The sequence below is a fragment of the Peromyscus leucopus genome, chromosome 7 (genome assembly GCF_004664715.2).
Source record: "Peromyscus leucopus breed LL Stock chromosome 7, UCI_PerLeu_2.1, whole genome shotgun sequence".
Taxonomy (NCBI): domain Eukaryota; kingdom Metazoa; phylum Chordata; class Mammalia; order Rodentia; family Cricetidae; genus Peromyscus; species Peromyscus leucopus.
Genome location: NC_051069.1, coordinates 62079564 through 62100673, shown reverse-complemented (window position 1 = coordinate 62100673; position 21110 = coordinate 62079564). Strand labels below are relative to the sequence as shown.

Sequence of the window (21110 nt, the reverse complement as noted above, 5' to 3'; positions counted from 1 at the left end):
ATTCTATTTCTCTAGCTTCTTTTCACACATCTATTATGAAGTGTGATAGCAAATATTGCTATCATTCTAAATATCCTGTTCCGTTCTCCAAGTTGGGTACATGTTCTGTATACTCTATGTTTTCCCATGATCCCAAGCAAATACCACCCCCCACCTGCCACACACACACACACACACACACACACACACACACACACACCACAGGACTAAAAGGATAATGATGGATCCCATCTCCTCTCTAATCTATGTCTCTTAAGACATTTCAGAAACTAAAAGATGACCTGCCTTTCTGTCACAGACATCAGAAAATGCAACTGATTTATATGATGCTTGTGAATTTGTATTTTCACAATTTACAAACAGTTTGAGGAATATTGAAAACCCCCACCCAATAGGAATGATATATCTGCTATGGAATAATTATTAAAATCTAAAGAGATCTTCAGAGAGATAATGAGTGAAAAGCACACTTCCTCAACTTGAAGATCACTACATAATACTAAGGATGGCCTACCATCCAGGTAAGTTGCAAGTTTCTTTCTAAATGTTGTCTTCTAGATTCTTCTGTTAGATTTAAGGACAGCATTTCCAATTAGAGCAGCAGCAGCAGACTTCAACACTCCCCGAGAAATGCTCAAGAGGAGAGGACAGGGGCTAGGGCTGATGCTCAATGAGTAGAGCACTTATCTAGCATACACAAAACCCTGGGATCAATATGAGTACTGGGTGTGTACAAGGCTGCAATCTCATCACTGAGAGGTGGAGGCAACAGGATCAGAAGGACAGGCCACCCTGGGGTATATGAGACACTTTCTCAAAGAGAATGGTTTGATGGTTTGAAGCTTCCAGACTTCTCTTACTCCTTTCCAAGAAATCAACTTGTTACCCACAGTTAACCTGAGCTATCTAGTAACTACTTCACCCCATCAGTACTTCCCTGTGCTCTTAGAAGTTTATGGTCCTAAAGTCAATTTGCTGGGCAGTAGTGCTCCACTGTCATTGATGAGAACCTCCTGTGGGGACTGTAGTGTTCCACTATCATTGATGAGAACCTCCTCATGTGGGGACTGTAGTGTTCCACTGTCATTGATGAGAACCTCCTGTGGGGACTGTAGTGTTCCACTGTCATTGATGAGAACCTCCTCATGTGGGGGCTGTAGTGCTCCACTGTCATTGATGAGAACCTCCTCATGTGGGGACTGTAGTGCTCCACTGTCATTGATGAGAACCTCCTCATGTGGGGACTGTAGTGCTCCACTGTCATTGATGAGAACCTTCTCCTGTGGGGACTGTAGTGTTCCACTGTCATTGATGAGAACCTCCTGTGGGGACTGTAGTGTTCCACTATCATTGATGAGAACCTCCTCATGTGGGGACTGTAGTGTTCCACTGTCATTGATGAGAACCTCCTGTGGGGACTGTAGTGCTTCACTGTCATTGATGAGAACCTTCTCCTGTGGGGACTGTAGTGTTCCACTATCATTGATGAGAACCTCCTGTGGGGACTGTAGTGTTCCACTATCATTGATGAGAACCTCCTCATGTGGGGACTGTAGTGTTCCACTGTCATTGATGAGAACCTCCTGTGAGGACTGTAGTGCTCCACTGTCATTGATGAGAACCTCTTCATGTGGGGGCTGTAGTGTTCCACTGTCATTGATGAGAACCTCCTGTGGGGACTGTAGTGTTCCACTGTCATTGATGAGAACCTCCTGTGGGGACTGTAGTGTTCCACTGTCATTGATGAGAACCTCCTCATGTGGGGACTGTAGTGTTCCACTATCATTGATGAGAACCTCCTCATGTGGGGACTGTAGTGCTCCACTGTCATTGATGAGAACCTCCTGTGGGGACTGTAGTGCTCCACTGTCATTGATGAGAACCTCTTCATGTGTGTTGTCATTGATGAGAACTCTGTGGGACTGTAGTGTTCCACTGTCATTGATGAGAACCTCCTCATGTGGGGACTGTAGTGTTCCACTGTCATTGATGAGAACCTCCTCATGTGGGGACTGTAGTGTTCCACTGTCATTGATGAGAACCTCCTGTGGGGACTGTAGTGCTCCACTGTCATTGATGAGAACCTCCTGTGGGGACTGTAGTGTTCACTTCATTGTTTGTGGGGACTGTAGTGCTCCACTGTCATTGATGAGAACCTCCTCATGTGGGGACTGTAGTGCTCCACTGTCATTGATGAGAACCTCCTGTGGGGACTGTAGTGTTCCACTATCATTGATGAGAACCTCCTCATGTGGGGACTGTAGTGTTCCACTGTCATTGATGAGAACCTCCTGTGGGGACTGTAGTGTTCCACTGTCATTGATGAGAACCTCCTGTGGGGACTGTAGTGTTCCACTATCATTGATGAGAACCTCCTCATGTGGGGACTGTAGTGCTCCACTGTCATTGATGAGAACCTCCTCATGTGGGGGCTGTAGTGCTCCACTATCATTGATGAGAACCTCCTCATGTGGGGACTGTAGTGCTCCACTGTCATTGATGAGAACCTCCTCATGTGGGGACTGTAGTGTTCCACTGTCATTGATGAGAACCTCCTCATGTGGGGCTGTAGTGTTCCACTGTCATTGATGAGAACCTCCTCATGTGGGGCTGTAGTGCTCCACTGTCATTGATGAGAACCTCCTCATGTGGGGGCTGTAGTGCTCCACTGTCATTGATGAGAACCTCCTGTGGGGACTGTAGTGTTCCACTGTCATTGATGAGAACCTCCTGTGGGGACTGTAGTGTTCCACTGTCATTGATGAGAACCTCCTCATGTGGGGACTGTAGTGTTCCACTGTCATTGATGAGAATCTCCTCATGTGGGGCTGTAGTGTTCCACTGTCATTGATGAGAACCTCCTGTGGGGACTGTAGTGTTCCACTGTCATTGATGAGAACCTCCTGTGGGGACTGTAGTGTTCCACTATCATTGATGAGAACCTCCTCATGTGGGGACTGTAGTGTTCCACTGTCATTGATGAGAATCTCCTCATGTGGGGGCTGTAGTGTTCCACTGTCATTGATGAGAACCTCCTGTGGGGACTGTAGTGTTCCACTATCATTGATGAGAACCTCCTCATGTGGGGCTGTAGTGCTCCACTGTCATTGATGAGAATCTCCTCATGTGGGGACTGTAGTGTTCCACTGTCATTGATGAGAACCTTCTCCTGTGGGGACTGTAGTGCTCCACTGTCATTGATGAGAATCTCCTCATGTGGGGACTGTAGTGTTCCACTGTCATTGATGAGAACCTCCTCATGTGGGGACTGTAGTGCTCCACTGTCATTGATGAGAATCTCCTCATGTGGGGACTGTAGTGTTCCACTGTCATTGATGAGAACCTTCTCTGTGGGACTGTAGTGCTCCACTGTCATTGATGAGAACCTCCTGTGGGGACTGTAGTGTTCCGCTGTCATTGATGAGAACCTTCTCCTGTGGGGACTGTAGTGCTCCACTATCATTGATGAGAACCTCCTGTGGGGACTGTAGTGCTCCACTGTCATTGATGAGAACCTCCTCATGTGGGGACTGTAGTGTTCCACTGTCATTGATGAGAACCTCCTCATGTGGGGGCTGTAGTGCTCCACTATCATTGATGAGAACCTCTTCATGTGGGGGCTGTAGTGTTCCACTGTCATTGATGAGAAACTCCTGTGGGACTGTAGTGCTCCACTGTCATTGATGAGAACCTCCTGTGGGGACTGTAGTGTTCCACTGTCATTGATGAGAACCTCCTGTGGGGACTGTAGTGCTCCACTGTCATTGATGAGAACCTCCTGTGGGGACTGTAGTGTTCCACTGTCATTGATGAGAACCTCCTCCTGTGAGAACTGTAGTGCTCCACTGTCATTGATGAGAACCTCCTCATGTGGGGGCTGTAGTGCTCCACTATCATTGATGAGAACCTCTTCATGTGGGGGCTGTAGTGTTCCACTGTCATTGATGAGAACTCCTGTGGGGACTGTAGTGCTCCACTGTCATTGATGAGAACCTCCTGTGGGGACTGTAGTGTTCCACTGTCATTGATGAGAACCTCCTGTGGGGACTGTAGTGCTCCACTGTCATTGATGAGAACCTCCTGTGGGGACTGTAGTGTTCCACTGTCATTGATGAGAACCTCCTCATGTGAGAACTGTAGTGCTCCACTGTCATTGATGAGAACCTCCTCATGTGGGGACTGTAGTGTTCCACTGTCATTGATGAGAACCTCCTGTGGGGACTGTAGTGTTCCACTGTCATTGATGAGAACCTCCTCCTGTGAGAACTGTAGTGCTCCACTATCATTGATGAGAACCTCCTCCTGTGGGGACTGTAGTGTTCCACTGTCATTGATGAGAACCTCCTCCTGTGTTCCTTTCTGTTTTTGGTTTGTCAAGTTGACACAAGATAGGGTCATTCGAGAAAAGGGAACCACAATTGAGAAAATGCCTCCATCAGACTGGCCTATAGAAAACTCTATGGGGGCATTTTCTTGGTTAATGATTGATGGGAAGGGTGCAGCTCTCTGTGGGTAGTTCTACCCTGGGCAGGTTGTTCAGAGGCTGTATAAGAAATGGCTGAGCAAGTCATAAATAACAATCCAGGAAGCAGTGTTCCTCCATGCCTTGGCATCATCTCCTACATCCAGGATCCTGCCTTGAGTTCCTGCCCTGACTTCTCTCAGTGATGGACTGTGATGCTGGGCCATGTTAGCCAAATAAGCCCTTTCTCCTGAACTAGCTTTTGGTTATGATGTTTATCACATCAATAGAAGGAAAACAGGACACCTCCCCCACTATCATTTCTGAAAAGCAGTTCTTACATGGGGAAGGTTACCCTGCACCCAGCTGGTATTCTATTAGGGAATTGAAGACTCCCATTGGCAGAGAGGGCAGGAGACTTCATAGGTCAGGAGTCAGGGAACTGAGTGATGGAGACACAGATCACTTAACCGGAAGAGAATCCTCACAGGAGCTCTGTTCGCCATAGAGACCTTATGTGACCATCTCACATCAGAACTGCTCATAAAGAATTCTCCAGGAAAAAAGGACTAAGGTGGCCAACAGCTGCCATAACACCAGGGTCACAATCTCCTCTCAGCATCTGACTATCCAATATATATGAGGAGAGTATTCAAGAAAAATCATCTCTAATTCTGTGTGTCACCATGTACCTGAGGCAGAGTACTTCAGAAAGCACACATAATCAGGAGTTTCTTCTATTATGGAATTCAAGTCCCATGGGCACCAATCTGGGAAAAAAGACTGGTGCCCTCCTGGACCCAACAGCTTGTGGCTCAAAGCTTTTCAGGCGAGTCTCCCTTAGAATCTGAAGACATGATGACTGGGTAGTGTTGGTAGAAACTCACACTGACCATTATCTTCAACTGAACATTGATGCCCAAGGCCCCTGGCCACTTGCATGATATTCATTGTCTTATAGGACCGCTCTTCAAATCAAGGGGACTCTCCTTTGTGGTTTGGGTTGTTCTGCCATCTTCCAGAAAAGTTTCTGTTTTGAAAAGAAATTGGTTTGTTCCTGACATTTGGAGCTATTTTTCGAGGATTTGTTGCAGAGGTTCAAGGACATGGCACCAGTATAGTTCAGCACTGGTGTAGATCCCATTGGGGCACCTGCATAGCAACTGGCATTTTGGAGGGAGAAGAGATGATAGGGGAAGATCATGTGACAAGATAGGAAGCCCCAGAGCTGCATGTGTGAGTGTGTGCATGTGCTCATATGTATGTGCAGGTACACACGCATGTGTGTGTGTTCACACATGGAGCCTGAGGCAGGTGTCAGGTGTCTTCCTCAATTTATTCCCACTTTATTTTTTGAGACAGGATCTCTCCCGGAACCTTCTGCTCACTGACTTGACAGGACTAAACTGGTTGACCAGAGGGTGAACATGATCAAAATACACTGAATGGAATTCCCAAAGAACTAAAAAGATGAGGGGAAAACCCTTCAGGTCCTCAGGTTGTGTGACAAGGTGAGCACTTTGGTGACTGAATCACCTTCCCAGTCCTTCCTCACGAGACCCTTCATGGAGCAAACACCAAGGCCATCAAGTGCAAATATGCAGATACTTGTTCCCCCACGCCGGGGCTGAAGCCCCAAGCCTCCAACAAGCTGGGTACGGAGGGTCACTGAGCCTTAACCTCATCGCCCTCTCATTCTAGTTCATCTTCCAGTTAGAATATGTGCCTGTTCCTGAAGCCAATGGCCATAAAAGTCAACATATATAGCACAATTTTAACTAAAAAATACACAGCAAAAGATCTCTAGGGAATCAGTTCTCCTATAATTCAGATTGAGTTGTATCGGTTTATTAAGACTTCTCTGGCTACTAGGATCCAGAATTTTTGAGAACAGATAGATGAAAGTTTCTAAGTTCCCATGACCTGCATTATATGAAAACAAAATACAGGCATAAAAATACAAATTCAAGGTTGGAGAGATGGTTCAACTATTGAGAGCACTGGCAGACTTTCCGGAGGACCCGAATTTGACTCCCAGCACCCACATAGCAGGCCAGAACCATCGGTAACTTGGGTTCCAGGGATCCAACACCATTTTCTGATGTCTAAGGGCACCAGGCAAACACAGGGTGCACAGACATGCAAGCATCATCTATCCTCATAAAATAAAAGTAAATCTTAAAAAATACAAATGCACAGTTGATAGTCTTAGGAGATTTCCTCCTGCAATGGGACTATAAATCATTTATCTCCTTCTATGTGTATGTATTCTAAACTTTCCATCATAGATATTTAAACTTCCTTATGTTTTGCAGAACCAAGGCCTTCTATCTCCTATAGAATAAACTCCAAACACCTCAGCTGGAGACAAGATTTTCCATGATCAGACCCAAGTTCACCTTCACACATTTTATTTTCTTATTTCATTATTGCCATTTCGCATTTCAATGAGAAGTAACTGTTACCTTGTTTTCAGAGGGTGTCTAGCTTTTTCTTTTTAGTGTTGGGAATCACACCCAAAGCCCTCTGCATGCTAAGCAAGTTCTCTGCCACTATTATTTCTCTAGATAATTTTTTTTATAAACTAATTTCACTAGCAGCTTTTGCTGTTTTTTCTATTTTTAAACAATTTCTGTTTAACTCCTATTTCTTACCGAAGTATTAAGGAACACCTCTTCTGGACTGTAGCCTGCTTTCCATCATTCTTTCATTTCCTTTTCCTCCATTCTTTGTTTTCCATTAAAAAATTAATTTAAATTATTATCTTTAATTAATTTTGTTACTCCCTCTTCCCTAAATTTCTTTTAAATTTTTATCAACCATTGTGAACTATTAGTCTGGATATTTTGAAGTGCCTCAGATGCAGATACTTGATAAATTAGTGCAGAGCTAAGTGATTTTATCTGCTGAGCAGAGGAAGGATTACGCACTGTCACGGCAGGTTAGTCAGGAAGGAGTATGACCAACAGGAAGAGGAATTGAAGGCTTATCAGATAAGATGTTACTTGAACCAGCTGCAACTTCTGTGGAGAACTTTAGATCAGACTGAATTAGCTCCAGGTCTCTGGTCACTCAGAGGCCAGATGTATAAAACTAGCTACTACCAGATCTTTGTATATATGAAACCATGCAATAAATGATAGTTCTGTGGGGCCATCATTCCCATTCTGTGTTGGAAGTACACATTTTCCCTGGTGTTCACATATTCCTTCACATTCAAAATATCGATTCATTTCTCCTTTCTCCTTCCTTTCTTCCTCTGTCCCTTCCTTTCTTCCTTCCCATTTCCTTCCCTTTCTCTGTTTTTTCTTCCTCTTCCTTCCTCCCTTCCTGACTTCCATTTCATCCCTCCCTCTTCTCACTCAGTTCATTTTATCTATTCCTTTTCAGCAATGAAATACATTTCTATATTCAACCAACAGAGTACACTCTGACTGTCTCTTGCATTGTGAGAAAAGTAGCTCGTTCTATGATTTTAGTTTGAATAGTCAGAAGACATTCAAGTATATGCACTCAATTTGTTCCTTTAATACAAGAACTTGAGGGGATAGCTTGAACTTTTTCTGTGGAAATGAAGCTTTCAAAAATTCAATTCCTGGAAGGTCAGTGGGACGGCTTAGGGATAAAGGTGCTTACAGCTGAGCCTTATGCTTGAGTTTGATCCTTGGGATTCACACGGTGAAAGAAAAGGACGGATTCCTGAAAGTTATTCTCTGATCTCTGCCCATATGCCGTGGTGCAGACCTCCAGAAGCACCTATGGGAACACAAGGAAACACACACAACACATAAACTGACCAATCTTTAGGAAAATTTAAAGATTGGTTACTAGAGTATGTGTAGGATCTGAGAATTCAGAATTATCTGCATGAATTATAAATTTTGTTTTTCTATGTGCCTTTCATTCATGATTAATATATTAATTGGCTGTCTAAGCAATATTTTCAGTGTGTGCTATATGCCAAGAGCCATGCTAAGTACTAGGAATTCAGAACCAAATGAGTCAAGAAACTTAGTGTAAATTTTGGGAGATGGATGCATAAACCATTGCACCACAGTAGATTTGAAAAACGTGCTAACAGAAGCAGACACAGGGCAACCTTGGGAAATGAGGAATGATGGCCGGTACTTGAAAAGATTTCTCAGGGAAGTCTAAGGTTGTTCATAAAGATATCATTCTGTTACATATCACAGGTTTGTTTTTATTTCAAGAACAACATGACCATTTTGCCAATCACATCTGTACAAATGGGAATATAAGCACATATCTTTCTAAACTTTAATATATGAACATATATTTTAGTGAGAATTTCAGAGAAAAAATATAAAGAAAAACTGTTTATCTAGGAACAGTTGTGGCTACCATGACTCGCCTGCCTTTCGTATCCCACTTTCTCTGCTTGGCCCTGCCGCTTCCTGGATTCCATATCCTCTAAGGGTCTGCCACTAAACCCTTGTCCTCACATCAGCATGAACAGATATTTCCCTCTTTTTTCAGTCAAGACAGAAACACAATTTTTTTCGTTTAAGGAACAGAGAATTATAAAATTCTGATTTTGAGAGACCTTTAAAGAAAACTCAGAGTGAAAATGAATGCCTTCGTGTGGTGTGATGTGTGGCCTCCTGCTAACTGGCTGTCAGGAGTCTGTTTTGCATTTCTAGTATTGGTGATCTAATTCTCAGAAGAGTGACCCTGTCTGATCTTTATTCATCTTCCCAACTGGCAAAATAAATTGAACAAAAAGGAAATGTGAAAGACATGCAAAGAGAGGGAGTCCGCGAAGTCTGTGTTCACAAAATGTCTCTATGTGTACCATAACCACTAACCCCACTCCCAGCTCCAGTACAGTGTGCTCCTTAGCAAGCAAATGGCCTACAGACAAGCACATAAAAAGCCAGCAGTCTGTGGTGATGGGGAAGACTGGGGGAAGAAGGTGGGGAAAGGGGCAACTTCTATTAAAATGTTTAAGGTCTTCACTGCACTCATATATCACACACCAGCAACATGAGCAGCATTCTACTCGAAAGGAAAAGGAGAGGAGAGGAAAAAAGAGAGAGGAGGGGGGAGAGGCAGGGGACAGATCGAGGGAATGGGGGAGAGAGGAGGGGCTGACAGAGGGAAGGGGAGAGAGGAGAGAGAAAGAGAGAAGAGGAACAAATTAAAGAGTAAGCAAAGAATCTTGGGTGATTCTTTTAGCTTCAGACCATCTATTAACTGGACCCTAAGGACAAAAAGAACCATATATGATCAAACCAGGACATTTCGGACCAGCAAATAATTTCAGTTCTGTGATTCTTATGGAAAAGCTTTTGTCTTTTAACAAATGGAGCACAGAATTAAAACTAAACCCCCAAATGATTGGCTTATTTCTCATAAATAGATCCTCTTCGCTCTTCCCTTCCCATGAGCTTTCTCTTCTTAAATCAAATTCAGGGCCACACATGGCTGGCACTCACTTTTAATTCCAGTACTTGGGAGGCAGAGGTGGGTGGATCTCTGTGAGTTCAAGGCCAGCCTAGTCTGCAGTGAGTTTTAGATCAGGGCTACACAGTGAGATTCCGTCTTAATCAATCAATCAATAAGCAAATAAGTAAATAAGAAACCAGTTATGGGCTTTAAAAAAAAAAACTTTAAAAAGATGATTTTTTGCCCTTTTCCGTTTCCTTCTGGATATTCCATCCTGTGCTTACAGTGTGTGGTGACATACAGTGTGATCTGTGGTGACATACAGCATGATCTGTGGTGACATACAGTGTGATCTGTGGTGACATACAGTGTGTGGTGACACACAGTGTGTGGTGACATACAGCGTGATCTGTGGTGACATACAGCGTGATCTGTGGTGACATACAACATGATCTGTGGTGACATACAGTGTGATCTGTGGTGACATACAGTGTGATCTGTGGTGACATACAGTGTGATCTGTGATGACATACAGTGTGATCTGTGGTGACATACAGCGTGATCTGTGGTGACATACAGCGTGATCTGTGGTGACATACAGTGTGATCTGTGGTGACATACAGTGTGATCTGTGGTGACATACAGTGTGATCTGTGGTGACATACAACATGATCTGTGGTGACATACAGTGTGATCTGTGGTGACATACAGTGTGTGGTGACATACAGCGTGATCTGTGGTGACATACAGTGTGATCTGTGGTGACATACAGTGTGATCTGTGGTGACATACAGTGTGATCTGTGGTGACATACAGTGTGATCTGTGGTGACATACAGTGTGTGGTGACATACAACATGATCTGTGGTGACATACAGTGTGATCTGTGGTGACATACAGCGTGATCTGTGGTGACATACAGCGTGATCTGTGGTGACATACAGTGTGATCTGTGGTGACATACAGCGTGATCTGTGGTGACATACAGCGTGATCTGTGGTGACATACAGTGTGTGGTGACATACAGTGTGATCTGTGGTGACATACAGTGTGATCTGTGATGACATACAGTGTGATCTGTGGTGACATACAGTGTGATCTGTGGTGACATACAGTGTGTGGTGACATACAGCGTGATCTGTGGTGACATACAGTATGTCCTCTAGGTACATATTTTCCTTACCCGCATCTCACTGTATTCAGCTTTGGCTTCTAGAAGTTCTACACAACTTGGACTTTTTACCAAGTTAGTCCACTTCTACATGAGTCACAAACATCACGGCGTCTGAACTATAGTTAAGTTTTCCAAATTAAAAAAAAAAATAAAGTAAATTAAAAAAGCCCCAGTTTTCTCTCCTGCCAGGCAGGAAGCATTTCCTGGAGATTAATCACTGTTTTGACTTGCAAAATTCAGAAGATTCAGAGAACTTGGTGAAGAAGGTTGTATCACCCTACTTTGATTATTGGTTGTTGGAAACAGTCCCACTTGGGTGGAAGCAATGATGAGTCAGTTTGCGGGTGATCTCCACAAACACTGTCACTCTATAAAATTGGGCTCAGGAGGGTGGACGTAGAAGGAGGCAGGCAGAGAACACGGCGAAGGCAGCACAGACTGACGAAAGCCAATGGAGATGAAGCGTCTCCCGGTGCTGCTGTGGCTGTGTGCAGCACTTTGCTCGCCCTATCCACTGCACAGCAGGGCAGGGGATGAAGAGCCTGGCATGGAGCTTCTTCAGGTAAGCAGTGAAAAGGACCTCAGGCTCTTTGGCAGGCCACAGCTCTGCATTCCATAGACTGGTTCTGCAATGGAGGAGGGTCTCAGCATCGTACCACAGATTCTTCGTTTTGTATAAGAGACAAAGGCCATCAGCACTGGGTGACACTTTGAGGTCACACAGCAGGTGGCAGGAGCAGCGGCAAGGGAAGGCAGCGTGACCTGTGCCTTGCTTTGGACCATCCCTCAGAGTCTGAGTCCAGTGTAGTTTAGAAAAATACTTACAGTGTTAGTACATGAGAGGCCTGACGAACTTTCCCCTAGTAAGCCAACTCCTGTGAAAAGCAGAAAATTGAGGAAATTAAATAAAATTACCCCAAACAGGCAAAGTGCTTATTTGTTCCTTTTGGTTTTCTCTGTACTCAATACTTAGGGATTTCCTCTCCACTTACATTGCTTTAATGGCAAACAAAGACACTGTGTTCCAAAAACAAAGCAAGGAAGGGCTACTGCTGACAAATTAAATGAAGTATTATGCTTACAATTTCAGTGAACTAGAAAAATAGGTCAAAGACTAAGAAAAGTAAAGGTACTGCTGGGCTTGGTGTGAGTCTATAATCCCAGGATCAGGAATCCTAGGAGTTCCTTGGGTAGATATTGAGACTCTGTCATGAATAAAGGAATGAATGAATGATGAGTAAATGAATGAATGAAATAAGGAAGGTATATGACTATACACATTTACTATAAATAGCAATAGCTAAAAAAAAATCAGAATTGTGACTTAAAAGTCATATTTATTCCATTAGAAATACTTAGAAAACTACTATGGCCTTGCAAAAGATGGGAAGCAGTTCATTAGGAAAAAGAACAGTAGTCCTGTGGTCAAAAAAATCCAAGAAATGCAGAAGTTCCTCGGGCTGGAGATGACAGGGAAGCTGGACTCCAGCACTATGGATGTGATGCTGAAACCCAGGTGTGGCGTCCCTGACGTTGGTGGCTTCACTACCTTTCCAGGGTCACCAAAGTGGAGGAAAAACCACCTCACCTACAGGTAATGGGTCCAGTTTTCACTGAGTGTTAACACTGTGTCAGAGGCATCACGGGACACACACTACCTTCTTCCATTTCTCTCATCCAGGATTGTGGATTATACACCAGATTTACCGAAAGAGAGTGTGGATTCTGCCATTGAGAAAGCGCTGAAAGTCTGGGAGGAGGTGACCCCGCTCACCTTCTCCAGGCTCTCTGAAGGAGAGGCTGACATCATGATCTCCTTTGCAGTTGGAGGTAAAGGCGCAAGAACTGCCTGAAATACACATTGCTCAGTGGTATTTTACTAAAATGTTACAAAGCGGTCCTAATTACCATTTGTTACAGTTATATACATAAACTTTTCCTTCAGAACATGGAGACTTCGTCCCTTTTGATGGGCCTGGAACAGTCTTGGCTCATGCATATGCACCCGGGCTGGGGATTAATGGAGACGCTCACTTTGATGATGATGAGCAGTGGACAGAGGACAGGACAGGTTAGTGCTCCGCCTCTTAGCATGACTTGGTTTCATTTCTTTTCGTATTAGGAAATTTTCATCATCAGCTGTACTAATGCTAGAATGTGTTCTGGATCCCAGTGGAATACATTTTTTTGTTTTAATAACAGATTAGTGTATTTTCAGATGCCTAAAAAGCATTCATTTTCTTAATAAGTACAATATAAAATATATCAATATATGTGATGGGTTTGTTTTATATTATGTATTTTGGGTTTTTTTGTTGTTGTTGTTGTTGTCTCTTAGAAGCCTGTTTTTTTCCAATGAGAGACAGAAAGGGAACTGGCTGTGAGGGGAGGTGGGAGGAACTGGGGGAGTAGAGGGAGGAGAAACTCTAATCAGGAGATATTAGAGATGAGAAAAGAATCTATTTTCAATAATGGGGAAAATCACTAAATTTTTAACAGTTGAGGATCTTGTGTGATCTACAGAGTACTGCACTAAAAACTCCCTAATGCTGCCAAAGTGTAGATATTCAGGCAATCGCACAGGGTAGTACATTGGCTCTGCACTTCTTTACTTCCCCCCCTCTTTACTTTTCAAAGCAGAAGCCAAAATTAAACTTCAGAAATCCGAGGGTTTTTGTTTGTTTGGTTAGTTTGTTGGTCTTACTAAGCTCACATTTTTGTGACTTCTGGTTAGGATGAATTTTTATCAATTTCTGAAAGAAAATGACTATCCCTGAAGGACAAGGACTGAACTGTCCAGAGAGAAGGTCTCTTAGCTCATAACTTTGGGGATTGACTAAGTTTTCAAAAACTTGGCTGAAATCAATTGCATTACTTTCGAGATTGAGCTGGGATTCATAATGAAAATATAAAATGATATCTGTAGAAAATACAAATCTAACTTTTTCACTGAATGAAATTCACGTGTTAGAGAATTAGCATTCTCCCCTCCCAGAAGACCCTTATTTAAAATGAGAACGCCCTCAGGTCTACAACATCCACAGGTAGTATTTACAGAAGTTATGCCAGTCATAATCTCCTCCCATCCCAACTTCAGCGCCGAGGGACTGCTTCACACAGCTATAGTGAGAAGAACATGAATACAGTGAAGGTCCGGATCTCATTTATGACAAACACTCGGGCGTGCTATGTTTAAAACCGATTTTACAAACCCTATGACATCTCTCTCACTAGTCGTCTTTTGGGACTTGGTATGTAAAAGGATGATGAAGCTGTAAAATGATATAGGCAAAGTCCAGTGGAAAGTGCAGGATTAGGGTTATGCTCCGGTTTTGGAATGAGAGGAGGAATCCCCTGAGATGAGCTGACTGATACGGAAATTGTCAAATGCTAACCCCATGCTGGAGCAGTTTTAGCTTTTCGTGGACAAAAGAAAAGAGAGCTCTGCTATGCTACGTGGTAAGTACTGATCTTCATCTGTCAGCATGAGGGAGGGCTGCTGTCAGACCGTTGGAGGCCCAGGAGAGGGACTGCTGGGGGAGTCTGGGTACTTGGCTGATCTCAAGCACAACTTTCAAAATTCACCTGTTTTCCTGCTGAGTGTGTGATCTGAGTGTGTGATCAGTCCCCTGTGCAGTGAGACAGCAAAGGAGGTGAGTGCAAGCCTGTGTGTTTTCAGGAAGTAAACAAACGCTGTGCCCAGATGTTCCTAGATGATGTAGATGTAGCTAAGGATAAGCAGCTATTACTTATGATTTCTTCCATAGGTACCAACTTATTCCTGGTTGCTGCTCATGAACTTGGCCACTCCCTGGGTCTCTTTCACTCAGCCAACACTGAAGCCTTGATGTACCCCGTCTACAAGTCCTCCACAGACCTGACCCGCTTTCGTCTCTCTCAGGATGATGTGGAAGGAATTCAGTTCCTCTACGGTGAGAGAAACAGGCAAAGGGAGTCCTTGCGGCTGCTGTGATACCACATAAGTATCTGTAGTTAAATTCGGAGACGTTGAGGGTGTTTGGGAAACACAGAATTGACAGGTAGGCCACAATTCTTCTAACTCTGCCTCCTTTAATCTGTTCCCTTTAGGACCTCCACCAGCATCCCCTGATGTCCCCGTGGTACCCACCACATCCAGCTCTCCAGAACCTGGGTCACTGATGTGCAGTCCTGCTTTGTCCTTTGATGCAGTCACCACTCTTAGGGGAGAATTCTTATTTTTCAAAAACAGGTCAGACCAAGAGCCCTAAATCGCTACCTAATTTTGATGAAAAATGCTTAGAGAGGGCAATAAGTAGGAAAACAATAGACATATATAAACATTTAAAAGACAAACTCTGGGTCATGAGATCTTTTGGATCTAGCACTGCCCTTTCCACGTGTTTCTAAAATCAAGTTCCTTTTTGAAGCCAGATGGTTTGATTCTTGTCACTGAGGTTTTTGTTCCCAAGTGTCCTAGGGACAGGCTACTCTTTAGAGGGTAGAAATGACCTTCAGAGTCAGTTTGCTCTTTACTTTCTTTCAAAACAATACCAGGAGAAGCATCATGTTTTATCAGTTTGCTTACTGGGAATTCATTCTGCATGAAAGGGAGCTGGAAAGTTTTCACCCCAAGACCCCTCTATACATAGTCTGGATATTCTGAGAGGCCCAGACTGACTGGAAGTTGTTATGCTCTTGCCTCTTTACAAGTTCTGGGATTCCAGGCTGTGCCAACATATCCTACTTCAAGATCTCTGTGTATCCTAGATTTTTTTCTGTGAATGTACAAGAATATATTTATAATTACAACAAATTACACCCATGTGCAGAGTGTGTGTGAATGCATGTGTGGCACATCTGACTTACTTTTTAGGCATTTTTGGCGAAAATCTTTGAGGAGCCCCGAGCCTGGCTTGTATTTGATCTCTTCATTTTGGCCATCCCTTCCTTCCAGCATGGATGCTGCATATGAGGTTACTAACAGAGACACTGTTTTCATTTTTAAAGGTGATTATTCCACAACATTGCTTTAACTTTGTGAATCAAGCCTTCTGGGGGAAAGGTGAACAGGACTTGACTTTCTTATGTCAAATTCTGTGTAATTAAAAAATAGCCAAAGATAATAAGGAAACACATAAAACCAACATTTTATTTACAGTTAGAGAGTGAACTCAGGGAGATGCATTGTCCAGGTTGAGAACTCCCTTCCTTAGTTCCTTCCACCTGAGAGTTTTTGTTAAATGCCCATCATAGAGCTAAAGCCTAGAGCTATTCACCATGAAAAGACAGTGCTAAGAATGTATTTCCAAAATTCAAGACATAGTTACTGGACTTTTAACATGACTGGTGTTCTGTTGTTTGCTTTCTGCATAGGAAATCAGTTCTGGGCTGTCCGAGGTCACGAGGAGCAAGCAGGTTATCCTAAAAGCATCCACACTTTGGGTCTCCCTGAAACTGTTGGGAAGATCGATGCTGCGGTTTCTGACAAGGTGAAGAAGAAGACATACTTCTTTGTAGAGGACAAATACTGGAGGTGAGATGCTGTGAGGATGCTTTTGTGTAGAGACCAACTTGAGAACTGCGTTCTCCCTCTGAGGAAACACTTCCATCTCACGCTTATCCTCACTCTCCTCTCTGGGTGAGGACAGGGGTTTTGACAGCTGTGGGAAGGGCTTTGAAACACAGGAGCATCTTCCAACAGGCATTTCTGAAGTGTTCCTGTTCAGAGCATGTGTCTCCCCTTCCCTCCCGACTGTGTGCAGCCTTCTCTTCTCTACCTGCTCAATCCTGCACACATCTCACACTTAACTCCTGCACCTCCATGAAGTCTTGACTTCCTCTTAATTTACTGTTCCTTTCCCAGTGATCCAGACTTCTCCTTGTCTCCTGTGCCTGGGTCTCATCCTCCTCTCAAGGACTTCAGCTGAGCTCACACACTGACGACCTCTGCCTGGCTAGAGATAAGACACCAGTTTTATGGTTTCCACTCAGGACTCCCTTGCAGGCTCCCTAATTCCTAGGCCATCAGTCCAGATGTTGAGACAAGGAAGACCATTGGTCAAAACCACACTTACTGTGTCTTGATTTTCATTCAGTCCCTTTTCCTCCAGGGCTTCCATAGAAAACTTCAATGTACAGGATGGGAAAGGACAGGCAGCTTACTATGGTGAACTGGAAAGTGTATTTTTTCATTTTTAATATTCAACTTCTAAAATTTGTTTTATTATTTTATGTTGATGAGTAGTGTGTGTGTGTGTGTGTGTGTGTGTGTGTGTGTGTGTGTGGTGCCCTTGGAGACAGAAATGTGTATAGCATTCCTCTGGAATTGGAGATGGTTGTGAGCTACCACGTGAGTACTGGGGACCTCACCTGGGGCCTTTGTAAAAGTAGACGGTGCTCTCAACAGCTGAGCCGTCACTCCAGGCCCAAACAGTCCATTTCTACTCATGAGGATTTATCTGTGAGAGAGTGTGTACATAGGCATACAGGTGCCCACAGAGGCCAAAAGAGGGGATTCATATCCTCCAATGCTGGAGTTACAGGCAGTTGTAAGTCACCTGACTGTGGGTGGTGTGATGAACTCCAGTCATGGGAAAGAACACCAAAAGTGCTCTTAACCACTAAGGCACCTCTCTAGCCATGGAAATTGTATTTCTGACCAGTAACTCAATCCACACATACATGTGTGTGTATGCACTTATATGCATATGTATGTATACATGGTTGTATATTCGCACAACCATGCCCTTCTGGTTGAAAGAAGATGGGGAGTCTCTTGTCCAGGCTTAAGAAAAACAGTAACAAACAGTATTGCTGTAGTAGGCTGTTGTCCTGTTCCCAGTGCAGCTATGTTTTTAAGAGCTAAGTTTCACCTTATGAAAAACACATGGTGCTAAATAATCTTGACATTTATGTGCAGAACTTGGAAAGGTTACTAGAATTCCACATGACTCACAAGTTTGGGGAGCATGCCCTCCATGCATTACAGAACTTGGAAAGGTTACTAGAATTCCACATGGCTCACAAGTTTGGGGAGCATGCTCTCCATGCACTGCTGAGCTGCACTTCTCTCATTGTGTGCAGATTTGATGAGAAGAAACAATCCATGGAGCCAGGATTCCCCAGGAAGATAGCTGAGGACTTTCCAGGCGTGGACTCAAAGGTGGATGCTGCCTTTGCAGCGTTTGGTAAGAGGACACTTACTGTGTTGGCAATGGGACCCTTGAAATGCTCTGTAGTATGAGAAGACGGAAGAGGATAAATAATTTCTCATAACAGATTTTTAAAAATCAGTACTCTCCTCTCTCCCAAGAATTTCAACTTGTTTGCTTTTGTGGCAATTACGGTTCTCCTTCGGGTGAGCTGTTCTGCCTCATGAAGGCGAATGATTGACACAACTCTTCTATTGTATGTACGCGTGGAAGCTCAAAGCACTGGGAAGTCACTTCCTCACATTGTGAGCTGTTGCCTTTCTTATCCATGTTATTAAGGAAGCTGCCATCAGTGGCGGGACCTGGTTTAAGGCTGGCTGATCTTCTCATCCTCATCTTTTCCACTATTCAATCACAGACTTTCTCTGTCTTTCCTGACTCAGTAAATGACTGACAACATTGATTCCCGGTAAACACTCATCTTTCCATGCACCAAAGCCTAAAAGAATTTCTTCCCTATGCAAGAGTAAGCTGGTGATCTTTACTGACACTGAGGGCCACATCTGCAGAGAGGGAGAAAGCATGGTGATTAAAAGTCGCTGCTTCCCTACAGCCAGAAATAGCCTTTGGACTAGAAGATAATGAAGGGGAGAAGGGGGGCTGGGAAAAAAGAAAATAAACCATAGTTTCAAACAAGCAGACATTTTTTTTTCCTGATTGGAAGTACAGACTCAATGATGTCTCCTTCCCTCCCTGGCAATTCTATTGAGACAAATATTTGCATCTGTCTAAACTTGAACTGGCTTGTCAGAAAGATGGAATTAGATAGACTTGCTTCACAGAGCTCTTGCCCAAGCAAGTTTATAAAAGTAGTAGTTTTATTAAATGCTTGACATTGTCCCTGGCACAGACTGAAGCTACAGAGACATTCTGTCTTGTTTTGTTGTTTTCTCAGATGAGCAAGGGTGTGAACCCAGGACTTTGAACACTCTAGGCAAAGGTCTGAACCCAGGACTTAGAAAACTCTAGGCAAGGGTGTGAACCCAAGATTTAGAACACTCCAGGTAAGGGTGTGAACTCAGGACTTAGAACACTCTAGGCAAGGGTTTGAACCCAGGACTTAGGACACTCTAGCTAAGAGTTTGAACACACTTTGGACACCCTAGGCAAGTATCCTACTACCAAGTCACATCCCTGATTCTTTCTGTTTTCCACTTAACTCTTACTGAGGTTTTTTATCTTCCCAAGTTTCTACTTAAAAGAATGTAGCTCACATTTCCTCTTGTCTTTACATGCAGGGTTTTTCTATTTCTTCAGTGGATCTTCACAGTTGGAGTTTGACCCAAATGCAAAGAAAGTGACCCATGTATTGAAGAGTAACACTTGGTTTAATTGTTAGAAGAGAGTCAAGGAAGACCTGGTGTATTTTAACTGAAGTTGACAGTTCTTCATCCAAGTCTTTGTGAACTGAAGTGATTCTTGTGCAATGGCAGAATCAAATGGAAGCTATGGATCTCACCAGCCAGCCTCGAGTGGTCATGGGGCATTCAGAAGCACTTCTTAGCTTGAACTTTGTCACATGGAGAGGTTGAGGTCACTTCTGGACAATAAACAAATGATTGTATCTGTGTAGATGATTTGCTTTTATTTAATAAAGATGACGTATCATTTATTTAATCATGGATTTTTGAGTGCTGGTTTCCAGAACTCAGCATCTTGGGCACTGATAGACTGAGCAACATACAGCTGGATATTCTGGGCCACTGGAAGTAGACATTCTCTGTTCCTGCTGGTGGAGCTTATTCATAAAGAAAATGTGTCACTCACCCACCTAATGCACCCCTACAAACAGGAAAATACAAGAAGTGTATTTTCCTCAACTAGACTTCAGATGTCTTTGTCATACCTAATGGAACAAGCTAGGGGTGAGTTTCCTATTCTAGGGCTAGCTTCTAATAACTGCAAAAAACCCTGCACTCACAGCAAGCAATCAAGTTTGAACGCCTCCTCCTACAGGTGAGGGAATCCTATTCCTTTAACTTACATATTCCCTCAGTACTGTCCCCACCTGCCTCGACCATCAACTTTCCCCAAATCTACCCTGTACACACATGAAAATATCATTCTGTACTCATTTTGTATCTGTGTGTGCCCCAAGGTGAATGTCTATTTGCAAAGGACAATTCTAAAACAGGTTTTTCATCTCTCAATAGCACTTAAAGCTCATTTCCTAAGTATGCACTAGGTGCTCACTCACCTTTAGACTATGCTTCCATTGGAAGAGAATTTATTAATCATATTCCATGTGCCAGGCATTGTGCTAGACTGGAGACGCAGAAGCCTAAAAATATGCACATAATTCCTGACTTCATTGGGATCATTATAATCATTAAAATCCAACAGAGAGACACAGATCATCACAAATCTGAAGAAGCATTTACAATGCTAAGGAGTTATAAAAGGGAACACAGTGTTTAGGTACACTTCTATGAGGCTCTTCTTAGAACTGTGTCCTATCCCGGGAATGTTCGAGGCCTGCAGAACCACAGAACAGAACCTGGCTGTAGTGGGAGGATTGGAAAATGAGAAGCCCTTGATCACAAATGGAAGAAAATTCTAAGCAGCATTCTACAAAGGACAGTCCGCATCAGGGAAGGCTTTAGAACTTGGTGTGAACTGGCTTCTGGCCCCTTCCCTTGCTATCTTGATTCTGTGCTGTAGATTTTACCTACAGGCTGGCCCTAAAGGCTCCAGAATGGCTTAGTTCCTATTGCCTTGGGAGGGTTTCCTGGAAAGGTCGGGTACTCTGTGTTTACAGGAAGAGAGGAGCATCTGAGCCCGAGGGCAGGAGGAAGGAATCAGATGTTGGGGATCTGGTGAAGAATTAGGGATAAACCAACAGAAGAGGGGATTTAACACAGGTGAGAAGATGAGGG

The 21110-nt window shown here is 43.6% G+C and overlaps 1 protein-coding gene across 1 annotated transcript; it reads left to right on the top strand.

Moving 5' to 3' along the window:
- The first annotated feature begins 11423 nt into the window (after positions 1 to 11423).
- LOC114708015 (stromelysin-1) lies at positions 11424 to 19851 on the top strand. The gene is made up of 10 exons (XM_028890979.2): positions 11424 to 11603; positions 12391 to 12635; positions 12723 to 12871; positions 12987 to 13112; positions 14809 to 14973; positions 15131 to 15272; positions 15897 to 16030; positions 16397 to 16556; positions 18107 to 18210; positions 19473 to 19851. Exons 1-10 carry the CDS (start codon positions 11493 to 11495, stop codon positions 19571 to 19573), a joined length of 1437 nt encoding a protein of 478 aa, XP_028746812.1. The 5' UTR covers positions 11424 to 11492; the 3' UTR covers positions 19574 to 19851.
- Positions 19852 to 21110: the final 1259 nt, after the last annotated feature.